Genomic DNA, 12236 nt, shown 5'->3' on the forward strand with positions numbered 1-12236 from the left:
AAAAAATAAATAAATAGCAGATGCCTGTGGAGTTATAACACAACAAAAATGCCATGTGATTGTGGGCACTCATTTGTACTTACTCTCCATAACTCTCATCCCCCCTTAACTTAGAGGACCTTAGTGCCTCCTTACCTTGTTTACTAGAGGTGCAATATTTGACATGTGTAAAGTGCAACCTGTATAGAATAAGGCCCCTGTCACACTTGGACGGATGCCCATCTCCATTTTTGAAATGTGGCATGCCATTTCATGTCACATTAGAATATAAGGCTTTAATCATGCACGATTTCCTACAAATGGGCGATAGCCAGGCGGCAAAGCATCCTCATGTCATACTGAGCGTCAGAGATCGAAGCCAACCTTCGCCCTTCCCACGTGCGCTTTTATAGATGGTCTCCTCCTCCAAAAGGTGGGCGGAAAGCGAGGCGGCCCCTCTGACATGCCTTCGCGGCCAAGTGCAAAGTTTTACCGCGACGTATGATCTGCTACCACTTCAGCTTGGCCATCAGATCGTCCGTCCCAGTGTGACACGGGCCTAAGTATAGTATATTATAGATTGACAAGATACGACTAACGAGCTCTGCTTGAGTGAGCGCTCTATCTAATGGCTACTGCAACATCAGCAGCCGCGGTCCAGAGCCAAATGCCTTTCCAGCACCCGTTGCAGCCTTGTAGCCAAATATTTGGTGGCCGCTTGTGCGTAAAGCAGGAGCAGCTGCAGCAGCACCGGAAACAGAGACATGGATTGTGCGTGCGTTGCGCCACCGAGAAGGTGGGCTTCTTTGGTCGTCTTGGGCGCGTCATCAAGGAGAAGGCAAAGAGCGATGTCAACCTCCTCTTTTCTGGTTTTTCCAAAACTCGTGAGAACCTTGCTGTCGTTGATGAGCTCCTCACATACTGGAATTTGGCTGACTCAGAGCAAGTCCTCGATGAACTCGAAGAGGTTTTCATCTCTGTCCTCCTGCTCTCAAGTTGTTTGTAGTGTTTGTTTTGCTGATTTTTTAGCGGCATCCTCACGAATAACATAATATATTTAGCATTGCAGAAGCTTTACCTGTTCGTGTAGTGCTTTACTCCAATGGGTGCTACTCATTAATGCTTTGTCTCGATTGCATATTTTGGCATCGATTCTGAAAAGTTTTCGGCGGCACAGCATATACCTGGTTTAGCCATTACAAACGTCTTCATCTTCGATTTGTGAGGGTAAATCTTTTTCCGTAAGAGGGGCATACTTGCCTACAATGCTGGAGAGGCCATGAAAACTCATGGACTAAACCAAAATTCTAGCTGCTTTACACTCATTTACAAGAAGCATCCATGGGGAGGTTCTTCTTAGGCAGGGAAGGCATGTGCAACCCAATGAAAAATGTAGCTGTTTTATGTTCACTGGACGGAAACAGCTGTGAATGTTTTTTAAAGCTGGAAAAGTCATGCATAACAAGAGCTCAAGCTAATTTACATGATACATTAATCATAATAAGCCTCAAGGTGTTGCGGAGGCAGTGGGCAGATTTACTTGGAAATCGGTTTTTAAAGAACCAACTTGCAGAACCGAAAGACTTGCTGTTCATTTATACTTCGGCCTTTTTAAGTGGCTACAAAAGCCCCCATTAAGGTTACCATGTGCACGCATCATTTTGGACATTGTCTAACAGTGCCGATGCATTTACCACTGGAAAATTTTTGCTACTGAGCTGAGTGGAAGCACCCTTTAGGAAAACTTAAGGAGTATGAAAGGTGATTGGTAGGAATGCTTAGTGTTTCCAAGGTTTGAAGGACAACTTTAAAAGTCCAACATACTTATGATCCTCGCTTCTAGGGCTTGTGGCTAGTGTGACTATATCAGCGTCATCGCAAAACATTTCAGCCCCGAAACGTCAATATAAAAAAATCAAGAGGTATTCATTGCCCAAAAAGGCTTGACTTTGTGAGTCACGGTAAAAATCTAAGGGGCGTTTCAACCCAGGCTTCATGTGGGGCATTTGAGCACCACTTGAAATGTTTCACAAGCTTTAAGGTTTCAAGGTTTTATTCTACCACAACGCATTTCATGGTGACCATGCGGAATCTCTATATGTGAATTGACCTTCGAAAGAGCGATGGTTAGGATTTGGAACGTGCGCAATTAGGGGAACATTTTATCTTGATTCACCTATGAGGGGATACGAGTCATGATATGACGAGATTTCGTGCATAATACATCAGCTAGAGATTGGTGAGATCTAAACATGATCACTGAATAAGTCATAATGATCACGATTCACATGTGAGATCTCAACGGGGATAATGATGTGAATGTCACAAAAGATGATGATGTGGCATGTTTATTTACTAAAGAGGACTTGTTTTAAGCACTCACACATGATGACGTGGATGCTGTTTGGAATCCTAAAAAACGCACTGCGAATCGCGGATGTTGAATGTCACAAAAGATGATGACGTGGCATGTTAGCTAAAGAGGACCTATTTGAAGCCCTCACAAATGATGACACGGTTGCTGTTTGGAATCCCGAAAAAGGCAGCGCGAATTGTGGATGCTGACGTGGTAGGCCTAGAATTTACAACAATCTGTTTTAGTGCAAGTTTTTGTAACTGATGCCAAGGACATGGGGCCTGTAAAAGATGTGCCTTGGGGAAGCCCTCTGGCATTCCAATGGTTTTGGATTGCAGAGCGGCTCTCCCTGGTAGTTGTAGCTTTGTTAAGAGCAATGTAAAAGAAACACCAAAAGAGATGCCAGGGTTTTTAGGGCCAGTGTCTCTAGGAGTGAAACTTTGCCACTCCGCGTGTACTTGTGGATTCTCTCTCTCTCTTTCTATGTTCAGTTGTGTTTAAAGTGCTAATGTTTGCTCTAGTTCTACTCTTTTTAGTTGGCACGTAGTGCCCGTTAGTTACAGTGGTATTAGAGCTTTTGTTGTTTGTTGTGTTGACAAGCAAACCGGTCCTACCGGACCAGAGAAAGATGGCGTTTCTTGACTCCATCGAGTACTTGTAGTTCTTTCTTGATGAACTTCGCCACATCCTCTCGAAGCATCTTCAACAAAATTTATCTATTCTGTATAGCTTCCACCAGTTCGTGAACTACATGTTGCCATCATTAATGCCTCATGGTTTTCCTCTTGCAACATCAAACAGTACAAGAGCTTCTTCTTGATAGCCCACTAAAGCTTGTATTCCTCTTGGGGGAGTTTTTCGACAGATGGTTGCATCGTCTGATTTTGCATCACCTGTACCGTCTCCTCTGCCACTACCCCTCCTACGTCATTGTGTTTCAGAGTTAGAGGCCGTATGCCTACCCTTAACCTACAGTGTCTCAGCCCCAAGACCTTTTCGAGAGTGAAAGATTGGAAGAAAGTGTTCTAGTTCCTTCAGTAGTTCGACAATATCTATTCTACATAGAAGAGTCCAAAATTTCTTGAGCAGCCGATTTTCTCAAGGACAATGCTATGTAGTGGTGGAGTTCTTTAGTTAGCCACAAAGCCTCGCGCTCCAAGGACTTGGCAAGCTTTCAAGAATATTTTTGCCCAGAGTACCTTGACCTCCTTATTTGAAGTACAGCTTCTCGCAGAATGGGGTAACTTGAAAATGCTGGCCATTGAAACCATGGACGATTGCAATCATATTTTCCGGACATCTGTCTTTCTTTAATCTGTTAACCTTGGAGGACCAACGTGAGTGCTACACTATCGGATTACCATCACCTCTACAAGAATACTGTCCAAGCAAATCTCTACCATACGAGAGCTTGTGGACCATGCTGTGGCTGGTTATAAACTGATGAAGGAAAGACTTGAATTTACAATTGAAGACCAATTGACACCTACAAAGTATCCTCGACCACAACGTCCAAATTCTTGGTATTCTTGTAAAATCAGGGTTCGCCTGCACAACCTGGCATGACTACTCGCCAATGAGATACTCGTCAACAAGAAGGCGAGTGCTTCGAATGTTTCTAGGTGGGACACACTTCCTATCTTTGTCCCCTTCCTGTTAGTGTTTTTGCATCTCAAGTGAACTGCCCAGGGATTATTTATTTTGGCTTTTAGGTATTTATTTTACTTATTTGTCAAAGTCTGGGTAGGGCAATTTACCGAGGTTGCTATATATGCAACCCCTCTGTTGTATTACACATTCAGTCATTCATTGCCAAGGTTGATTGGTTTAGGAGACTCTCTCTCTCTCTCTCTCTCTCTCTCTCTCTCTCTCTCTCTCCCCCCCCCCCCCCCCCCCTCCCCTCTTGGTCGCTACGCTTCCGCATTGTCGACTTTGACATGGTATCAGAGCTTTGTTGGTAAAGAGCTTTGGAGGCGGAGTTGCAAAGAGAGCTTGAGAAGATTAGCTCGTTGCCGCTGTCTTACTTCCCCACCCTCTTGCTACTTGCGTTTTAAAACGCAGCCCTTGGTCGGCGTCGAACTCCCACCCTCATTGCTCATGTGCGTTTTAAAACGTTGCCTGATAGCACTTGCTAGGTGGCACCGTCCTCTGTCCCCTAGCGTTTCAAAAGCTTGCTTGATTGCACACAGCGGCGCCGACCGCCCTTTTGTCTAACGAGTTTTAAAACACTTCCCCTTGCGCTTGGCGATCTGTCCGCCACCCCTACCTTACCTACTACAGCGTGCTGAAACGCTACTTCCTTGCCTTGGTTAACATGACCTCCTTGTGGGCAACAAAGGTGCACCCCCTTCCCAAAAGGGAGGGCATATTTTTTTCGACTAAAGAGAGGGGCGAAGTAGCAAGGGTTTGAAAGTGGCTTTGCAAAGGCAATGAGGTTTTGGAGGAATTAAAGTTTCGAGAACGACTTGGTGCCAATCTTGCGGCTTTTAGAGTTGATCGGGAGAAGTGTAGTGTGGAGCTCAAGAGAGAGAGCAGATATTGCGGAGCCGTTTGGGTGTAGCAAAGGAGTGGAACAGCTTGGAGGTTTATTTTGCGGCTTGGGATTAGTGCGGCCACCCTTGGAGTGCAAGAAGGCTTCCCAAATTACCAGATCTTGCAGCTTCAACATGGCCCCCCCTTGCTCGAGCGTCAGCGACAAATTGAACGACAATAACTACGCTCATTGGAATTTGATCATGCAACTTTGGCTCTCATGGAAAGGCTTGTGGGATATTGTCGATGGCTCGGAGCCCCGTCGCACGAGGGATCCCAACAATAGATACACCTGCCTTCAAGATGACGAATATCTCAAATCATGTGTCGATTGGGATGTGGCTAATGCGAAGGCAATGTCAGCCATTGCGGAGTCTCTTACAAAGGACATTTCTCTAGCCATTTAGACTTTGAAGACTGCCAACGATATGTGGTTCAAGCTCGTGGGAATGTTTGATAGGGATTCCACGATGCAAGCAATCATCCTTCTTGGATAGTTATTTGCCATCCAGCAATCATTTCTTATGAAGGCTAAAGTTATTCATGATCAACTATCGGCTATGAAAAGTGCACCGACGAGTACTCTGTTAGCCGCTTTGATTCTCACGAAGTTGCCTGAGGTGTATGAAATAGTGTCTAGGACACTTCCGCTACAAGTTACGAAGGAAAAGCTAGAATTTGATGGTCTCAGCTCTTTTCTCATTGAGGAGAAAGCCATGTTGTTAACTCAATGCAAAATTCAGATTTCTGAGACAGGTATGGAAGCACTTGCTGCGCCGGATTCTAGAAAGAGGACCAAGAACTATTGTTACAATTGTGGAAAGCGTTACAATTGTGGAAAGCGTGGTCATTTGGATAATGATTGCAGACCCAGCAAAGACAGAGATTCTACAAGGACAAAGGTAAAAACAAGCATTAGGAGGAAAGCAGTGATAGTGACTTAGGGAAGGGCAGAAAAGAGGCTGCTTGTCACAAAGTGATGACGTGGTAGAGCCACCCGGACATACACACACTCAAATTGCTCACGTGGCAGTGCATCGGAAAATGCGCCGACAAGCTGACGTGGCAATACGGAATTCCATATCTGGCATTGACTAGCTGTACGGATCTCTGCGATACGTGCTGATTTTACTGAGGTGGCAGCAGCGTACGGACTTTCCTCTTTTTGCGTTGATAGTGTACGGATTTTTCGCAAATTACGCTACCAGCTTTTGAGACAATTTGCTTTTAATTTTAGATGCTTTTGGGGCTTTGCTTTTAGCAACCCTTTGTAATGTTTATAAGTGGTCTTAGGGGCTCACTCTGCAAAGGTTCTAGACGCAGAGTCTGAGAGTGAGCACCCGCGGGCTTAATTGTACTTTGCTCAGAGATTAATATAAAAAGAACCGAAAGGGGCGCTAGTCTTTGGGGCCAATATCTCTTGGCACGGAACTACATCGGGCCGTGTTAACAGTCTCTCGTGTTCTGTGAGTTATTTTGAAGTGAATCTCTGCTGTGTGGCGGCAAATCTTGACTTGGGATGTCCAAGTTTGTTACACTGTTGGTGTAGTGGAATCTACACTGGCATAGACTCTCGCCTTCTAGTCACATGGAGATTTGTGCCGCCACTAGCTCAGCCAAAGAGAGGTTTGTGAGTGGCAAGAAGTGCTCCATATAATTAACTTGGACCCTTGTTTTGGAGTTCAAGTTCTCGGTGTTTGAACTCGTGGCGTAGAGTTCAAGGCACATGCATCTGGCAGGAAACCAATCAGACGTATCTAAAACACTATGGATGAACGTATCTAAAACACTATGGATGAGTGCACCAATCCATTGTTGTTGGTCGGATCATGGACAGGATGTGTTCCATAGTTCATTATCTGGGAGTATTATATTTTGGACTTGATGTGTTCACAGTTCACAAATGGGGATTTTTGGACGTAGTGTGGTCTTCAGTTCAAATTTTCTAAAAAGGCAACCGATGCTCAAGATGGCGTTCTTCTAAGGTACAAAGTTGAGGGTAGCAAAATGGAGGTGTATCCAGTAGTCCAAGGCCTTCTACTGGGGTGTCCATGGTAGCTTCTTCATCGACTTGGTCCACTATTGATATCCACTATGAGTTGCAGAGAGGGTGTTAAAGTTTTGGCACCTTAAGTGAAGTGCCCAATGTGGTCCCATTATTTATTTTGGCTTTTAGGTAATTATTCTACTAATTTGTCAAAGTTTGGGTAGGGCAATTTATTGAGGTTGCTATATATGCAACCCCTTGCCTCCATTATATCACACATTCAGTTATTCATTGCCAAGGTTGATTGGTTCAGGAGACTCTCTCTCTCTCTCTCTCTCTCTCTCTCTCTCTCTCTCTCGTGCTCACTCTCCTTGGTCTCTACGTGTAAGGTGCAGCGGAATGAATGTTGAACTTTGCTCAAGATGAGTGCTCTGAACTGTGCTCAAGGGTTCCTTTTACTTACAGAAGGGAGAGCCTTCCGTTCCTTTAGTGAGAGAGTGCAATGGACACAAACAAAGTGAATGGACACTGTGAATGGAAGTGCATGAGAGAGAGAGAGAGAGAGAGAGAGAGAGAGAGAGAGAGAGAGAGAGAGAGAGAGAGAGAATACGACGCCAGAGACGACGTAAAACCCTCCTCCAAGGGCCCCACTCTCGATGGCGAGAGTGGTCTACTATTGATTGCACAATTTGGTACAAGATGTTGATGCAAATCTAATGGGGCTATGTCGAGGCCGATGGTGTGACGACGAGGACGAGACTATAGCTGAAAATTGAGTGCTGTGAATCTGCAAATGTCGCACCAAGACGGGGCTGATCTACTGCCGTCGCCAAGGGCGGTAAATGCATGCAAAAATGCCGACTGTTCCGAGGTTCTAAATCTGAAAATGATGGACTGTTTTATGGCTGAAAACTGTCCGTTGCAGAACCGTCCACGGCAAGCTCTCGCGGCAAGGATGTGCTACGGAAATGGGTGGTTCGTAGAGGCTAAGGGCTGAATTTAGAAAACTCTGGCAGATTTGCAGGTAAATGCAAAAAACGCTAGGGCTGTCTGGGGGTTCTTCGCGATGATACCGATGTGGCAGGGATCTGCATCAAAGGGGCAATCGCTGGCTGATCTTGGGGATGATCTGCAAGGCGATATGACTGAACCAAAAACGCTGGCAGCAGATGGTCTGAATCTAAAAACGCTAGCAGCTCTTCAATGCTGAAAAACGCTAGATGACTGCTGTAAAGCGTTGAGAAGGCTGCCCCTTTGCTGGCTGAATTACCCTACTGAAATCGCCAAGGTACAAGGCTGAAGAATGCTGGTACGGCTGAGGGGAAACACTAGGTTGAAGGGGGGGGGGGTCGTCTTGCTGAGAAGCGTCTCCAGAGGCCTACTGCACTAAGTGCCTGATGCTCTCCTTCTTCTTCTGCCAGAAAGTGCTAGCTCTGGTTTGCTTATATATTATCTTAGCAAAATTGCCCTACCTAGTTCCCAACAAAAGTCACTTAATAAATAAGTGAAAAATGTCAAAAATAGGGAAAATAGGTTTAATGCACTGGAAAATTCCCCTGATGGATTCTGATGGTAATGCTGATGATCATGCTGTGTGCAATCGGAGGATATGCATCTAAACTAAGTGTCTGGACATGCACAGTCTGTGAACAGACTCACAAAAGTGCTAGATCACTTTCTATTCTAGACTGACTTGACTGACTGAACCCTGGTCATGTTGTAGCTTGTCCACGTACACATAGGGTTAGATGTGTCACGTGACATCCCCTCCTTTTCAAAGTGAGGTACTGATACCGAACTGTATGGCGTTGAGGGAGATCGCCAACAACATCCGGAATCCTGGAAAGGACTCTTCACGGGCCCACTCTGATGTGTGGGTCGTGCGATACTTGAACTTCATCAATGTCTGCAATGCCTTCTTTGGGCCGCGCCGAAAGCGACACAAAATCTTCTGTGGCTTCTTCGATGCTTCTACTTCGTCTATATTCATGCTTCTTCCTTCTTCAAGAATCTCCATGGCCGAAAATTCTTGAAACCACTTCCAACACAAAAACATAAACATACGTATTCGATGTAAGGTGGCGGGAAAAAATCTCGTCTTTTCGAAAGACTGTGCATGCAATATAGATGAACAAAGAGACGGAGTGCCAGACCGTTCACCACACACACGCAAACAATGAGATTGAATCTTTCTCTTCTGATTTAAATCAATTAACTGTGGCAATGCACAACGGAAATGCCCATGCTGTGACTTCCTTGATTGCATACTTTTCAGCTTTTCATGAATAATCCGCATATATCCGTGCTCATTCATGAGTGAAACGTGCTCAACGTACAATATGTCATGCCTAGGAAAAGGGGTCACATAAAGGCACTGACTAAAATATAGGAAACGATCACGAATGAAACACTCGAACAATGCGTGTTGACTAATCATTCGAACACATAGTACTTCCTGTGAGGGTTCTTTGGACCTAGGCTCGAGAGCCAAGATCGGTGCTTCTTGAGGGGGTTCTTTGGACCTAGGCTCGAGAGCCAATATCGGTTCTTCGTGATTGATCGAATCTGCAATGAGGTTAGCTTCACTAGAGAAAGTATCAACTAACACATCATCCTTGTGAACAATCACATCATCTTCATGCAAATCATCATGCTTGTGAGAAATCACATCTTGATCATGCAAATCATCATGCTTATCATTATCATTCAAATCATCATGCTTTTCATCATGCAAATCCTGTGTATCATGCTTTGGAGAAGACGGGACCGAGAGAGTCTCCTTCTCCTGAATCCGTTCAATCTTCGCTTGAACATTAGAAATGAGAGATGGAGAATGAACAACTTGCTCTCCATGAATGACAATGGGAGAGTCACTTTTGGCATTGAAAGTGAACGTATTTTCCGCCCAATACTTGAGAGGGTTATGCTCACGAAACCATCGAATGCCCAAAATCATATCACATCCTGAGAGAGGGGAGACAAAAAATTTTCTACGGAAAGCAGCTTGTTGAACTGTAAACAACACATCAAGGCACTCTTTCGTGATGAGAGAGTCCATACCGGGAGCGAAGCTAGAGACCTCGAGAGGAGATTTCTGACTAACCTCTGGGCGGGCTCTCTCAACAAGAGAGGGATTGATCACATCATGCATACTGCCTGGGTCAAACAATATGACAAAACGCTGCCCCGTCATATGACCATAACATTTAATGAGAGACTCATCCATGAGAGGGTCAGGAGAAACTTGGGGCACACTCGTGTTGTCATCTATTGCATTGACAGAGGAGGTGGGTTTTGTGGATTCTTTAGATTCATTAGAGTCAAGCTTAGGACATGTTCTTTTTATGTGACCCTTAATGTGACAATGAAAACAACGACCTTCCTTAGAATAAGTGCTTTGCTCTTCCGACGTGATGTCTTAAAATTCCTTGTGCTACCTTTTCATATGGAGTGAGCTTAGGTTTAGCAATTGTGTTAGCTTTACCCTTAGGTTCACTTTGAGAGTTCTTTTCTGAGAGACTATTGGAAGATTGATTAGAAGAGTTACCGTTCTTACCATTCTTACTGTTCTGCGGGTTCTGAGAAGTCTGAGAGGTACTTGTCGAAGTCTTGTTTTTCTTAGGCTTTCCCTTGTTGTGCTTCATCTCTTGTGCGAGAGCAATCGCTACCGCCTTGTTGAGATCGATTGGATCGAGCACCTCAACATCATACTTGATATACTCGTCCAATCCATAAAGGAATGCCTCCTTGTGTTCCGCATCCGATTTGCGTAATTGAGTGCCGAGTTGCAAAACACGATTAGAGAAAGACATAACTGGCATACCATTTTGCTTGAGACCGCGCCAATCGTCCTTCAATTGTGCGAGATACTGAGGTGGCATAAACCGCGCCTTGAGCTTGTCTTGGAAATTGGCCCAAGTGAAGAGAAGGGGCGTGAATTCGTCGGCTTCCTCTAGGTGCGTGGCTAACTGTGCTTCTTGCCATGCGTGGTACCAATTTATGGCATCATCAGCAAGATACATGGCTGTCGTCAAAACCTTGCTATTTCTTGTCTTCTTAGTTGTCGCAAAATAAGCATTAGATTGATGCAACCAAGAATGAATACCCGTGGCATCCATCTTACCATCATACTTACTGAACTGGATCTTCTCTGTGACTGGGTTGTTGGAGTCCGAATCTCGGCTTGCGCCACTTGATGAACTACCAACATCTTTGGCTGGCTCGAACTTCGAAGTGAGGACATGTCGAACCAATTCTTGCGTGCGTAGGTCTCTCTGAACCTCACGATCGGCCTCCAAGGCCGCTTGTCTTTCTTCGGCTGCCTCCTTTCTTTGTGCTTTTCTTTCTTTTTGTGCATCGCGCTCGCGTTCCAAAGTAATGCAAGTCGCTTCTTGTTGTGCCAGCGCAACGCGACTCGCTTCTTGTTGTTGTGCCATCATGTCCATCATCGACTTCACCAAAGTCTCATAGGATTTTGTACAATCCCAGGCGTAGATGGCGTAGGGGGAGGGTCAGGAAAACCTCCAGGGTGAGGAAATTCTTCTTCACTACTTTCATGCCCATCACCTCCATGCGAAGTATCCGCTTCCGCGTCGAGTGATGACCATACACTGTGATCTTTAGTTCTTAAGTTCACGAGGAACTTGGGTTCTTGTGGGTCTTGGGTTTTTGGGTTCTTGAGGGTCTTGGTTCTTGGGTTCTTGAGGGTCTTGGGGATCTTCTTTAGCTTGCAATCTGTGTTAGAGAAGGATTTTCTCTTCACCCGAGTTCTGCTCTTTTCCGCGAACGCACCCCTTGGCGGCCTTGCGCTCACACCAAGATTGCTTTTTCCCACCTCAGGTCGATTGGCCGGCCGCTAAGTGTACGGTCCGCTCTCAATGAGTGAAAAGAGGCACAAGGGGAGGCTGGACAAGCCCTTCTTTCTTGGGTTTCCTGTCACTCTTCAAAAACACGATTAGGAATCGACATGCCCAGGTGAACTTGGGTTCGTGCGACCTCAACAAGCAAAATTTTTTTTGTGGTTGCTTGTGGTTATTTCCTTGACTGATACTGAAATGAACTAGGAGAAGGATCTCCCGGCTACACAGACTGCCTACAGATACACGGCGGACAAACCACCCGCCATAGCCACCATCTGGCAGCTCCCCCGTGTTGGGGCCAGCGTCCGAGGACGTAGGCGTGCACCTGTAAAACCGAGCGTCCCATACCACCCGGCCTCACCTCCTTGACGTGACCTCGCGCACTCCTAGCCTCGCGGGCTAACCACTGGCACTCTGCCAGTGGGCGTCGATAACTGCAAATGAGGCCTTAGCCTCCCTTTTATAATAATGGTCGGCTACACTGGCCGGGTTCACACTATGTCCGCCCGGACACTGGACGCCC

The 12236-nt window shown here is 45.6% G+C and overlaps 1 protein-coding gene across 2 annotated transcripts in view; it reads left to right on the forward strand.

The window, feature by feature from the left end:
• The first annotated feature begins 582 nt into the window (after window positions 1-582).
• CPFTSY (signal recognition particle receptor protein, chloroplast (FTSY)) overlaps window positions 583-12236 on the forward strand; it is a 49399-nt gene continuing 37745 nt past the window's right edge. For both annotated transcript variants that reach the window (XR_015187279.1, XM_086506855.1), the window contains exon 1: window positions 583-946. Coding sequence is in view for 1 of the 2 variants with exons in the window: in XM_086506855.1 (XP_086362981.1) it covers window positions 608-946 (339 nt within the window). In the remaining variant the exon portion in view is untranslated. The remainder of the gene's footprint in view (window positions 947-12236) is intronic.

The sequence above is a fragment of the Adiantum capillus-veneris genome, chromosome 30, assembly GCF_014529385.1.
Source record: "Adiantum capillus-veneris isolate H3 chromosome 30, ASM1452938v2, whole genome shotgun sequence".
In the NCBI taxonomy this organism is placed as follows: Eukaryota; Viridiplantae; Streptophyta; class Polypodiopsida; order Polypodiales; family Pteridaceae; genus Adiantum; species Adiantum capillus-veneris.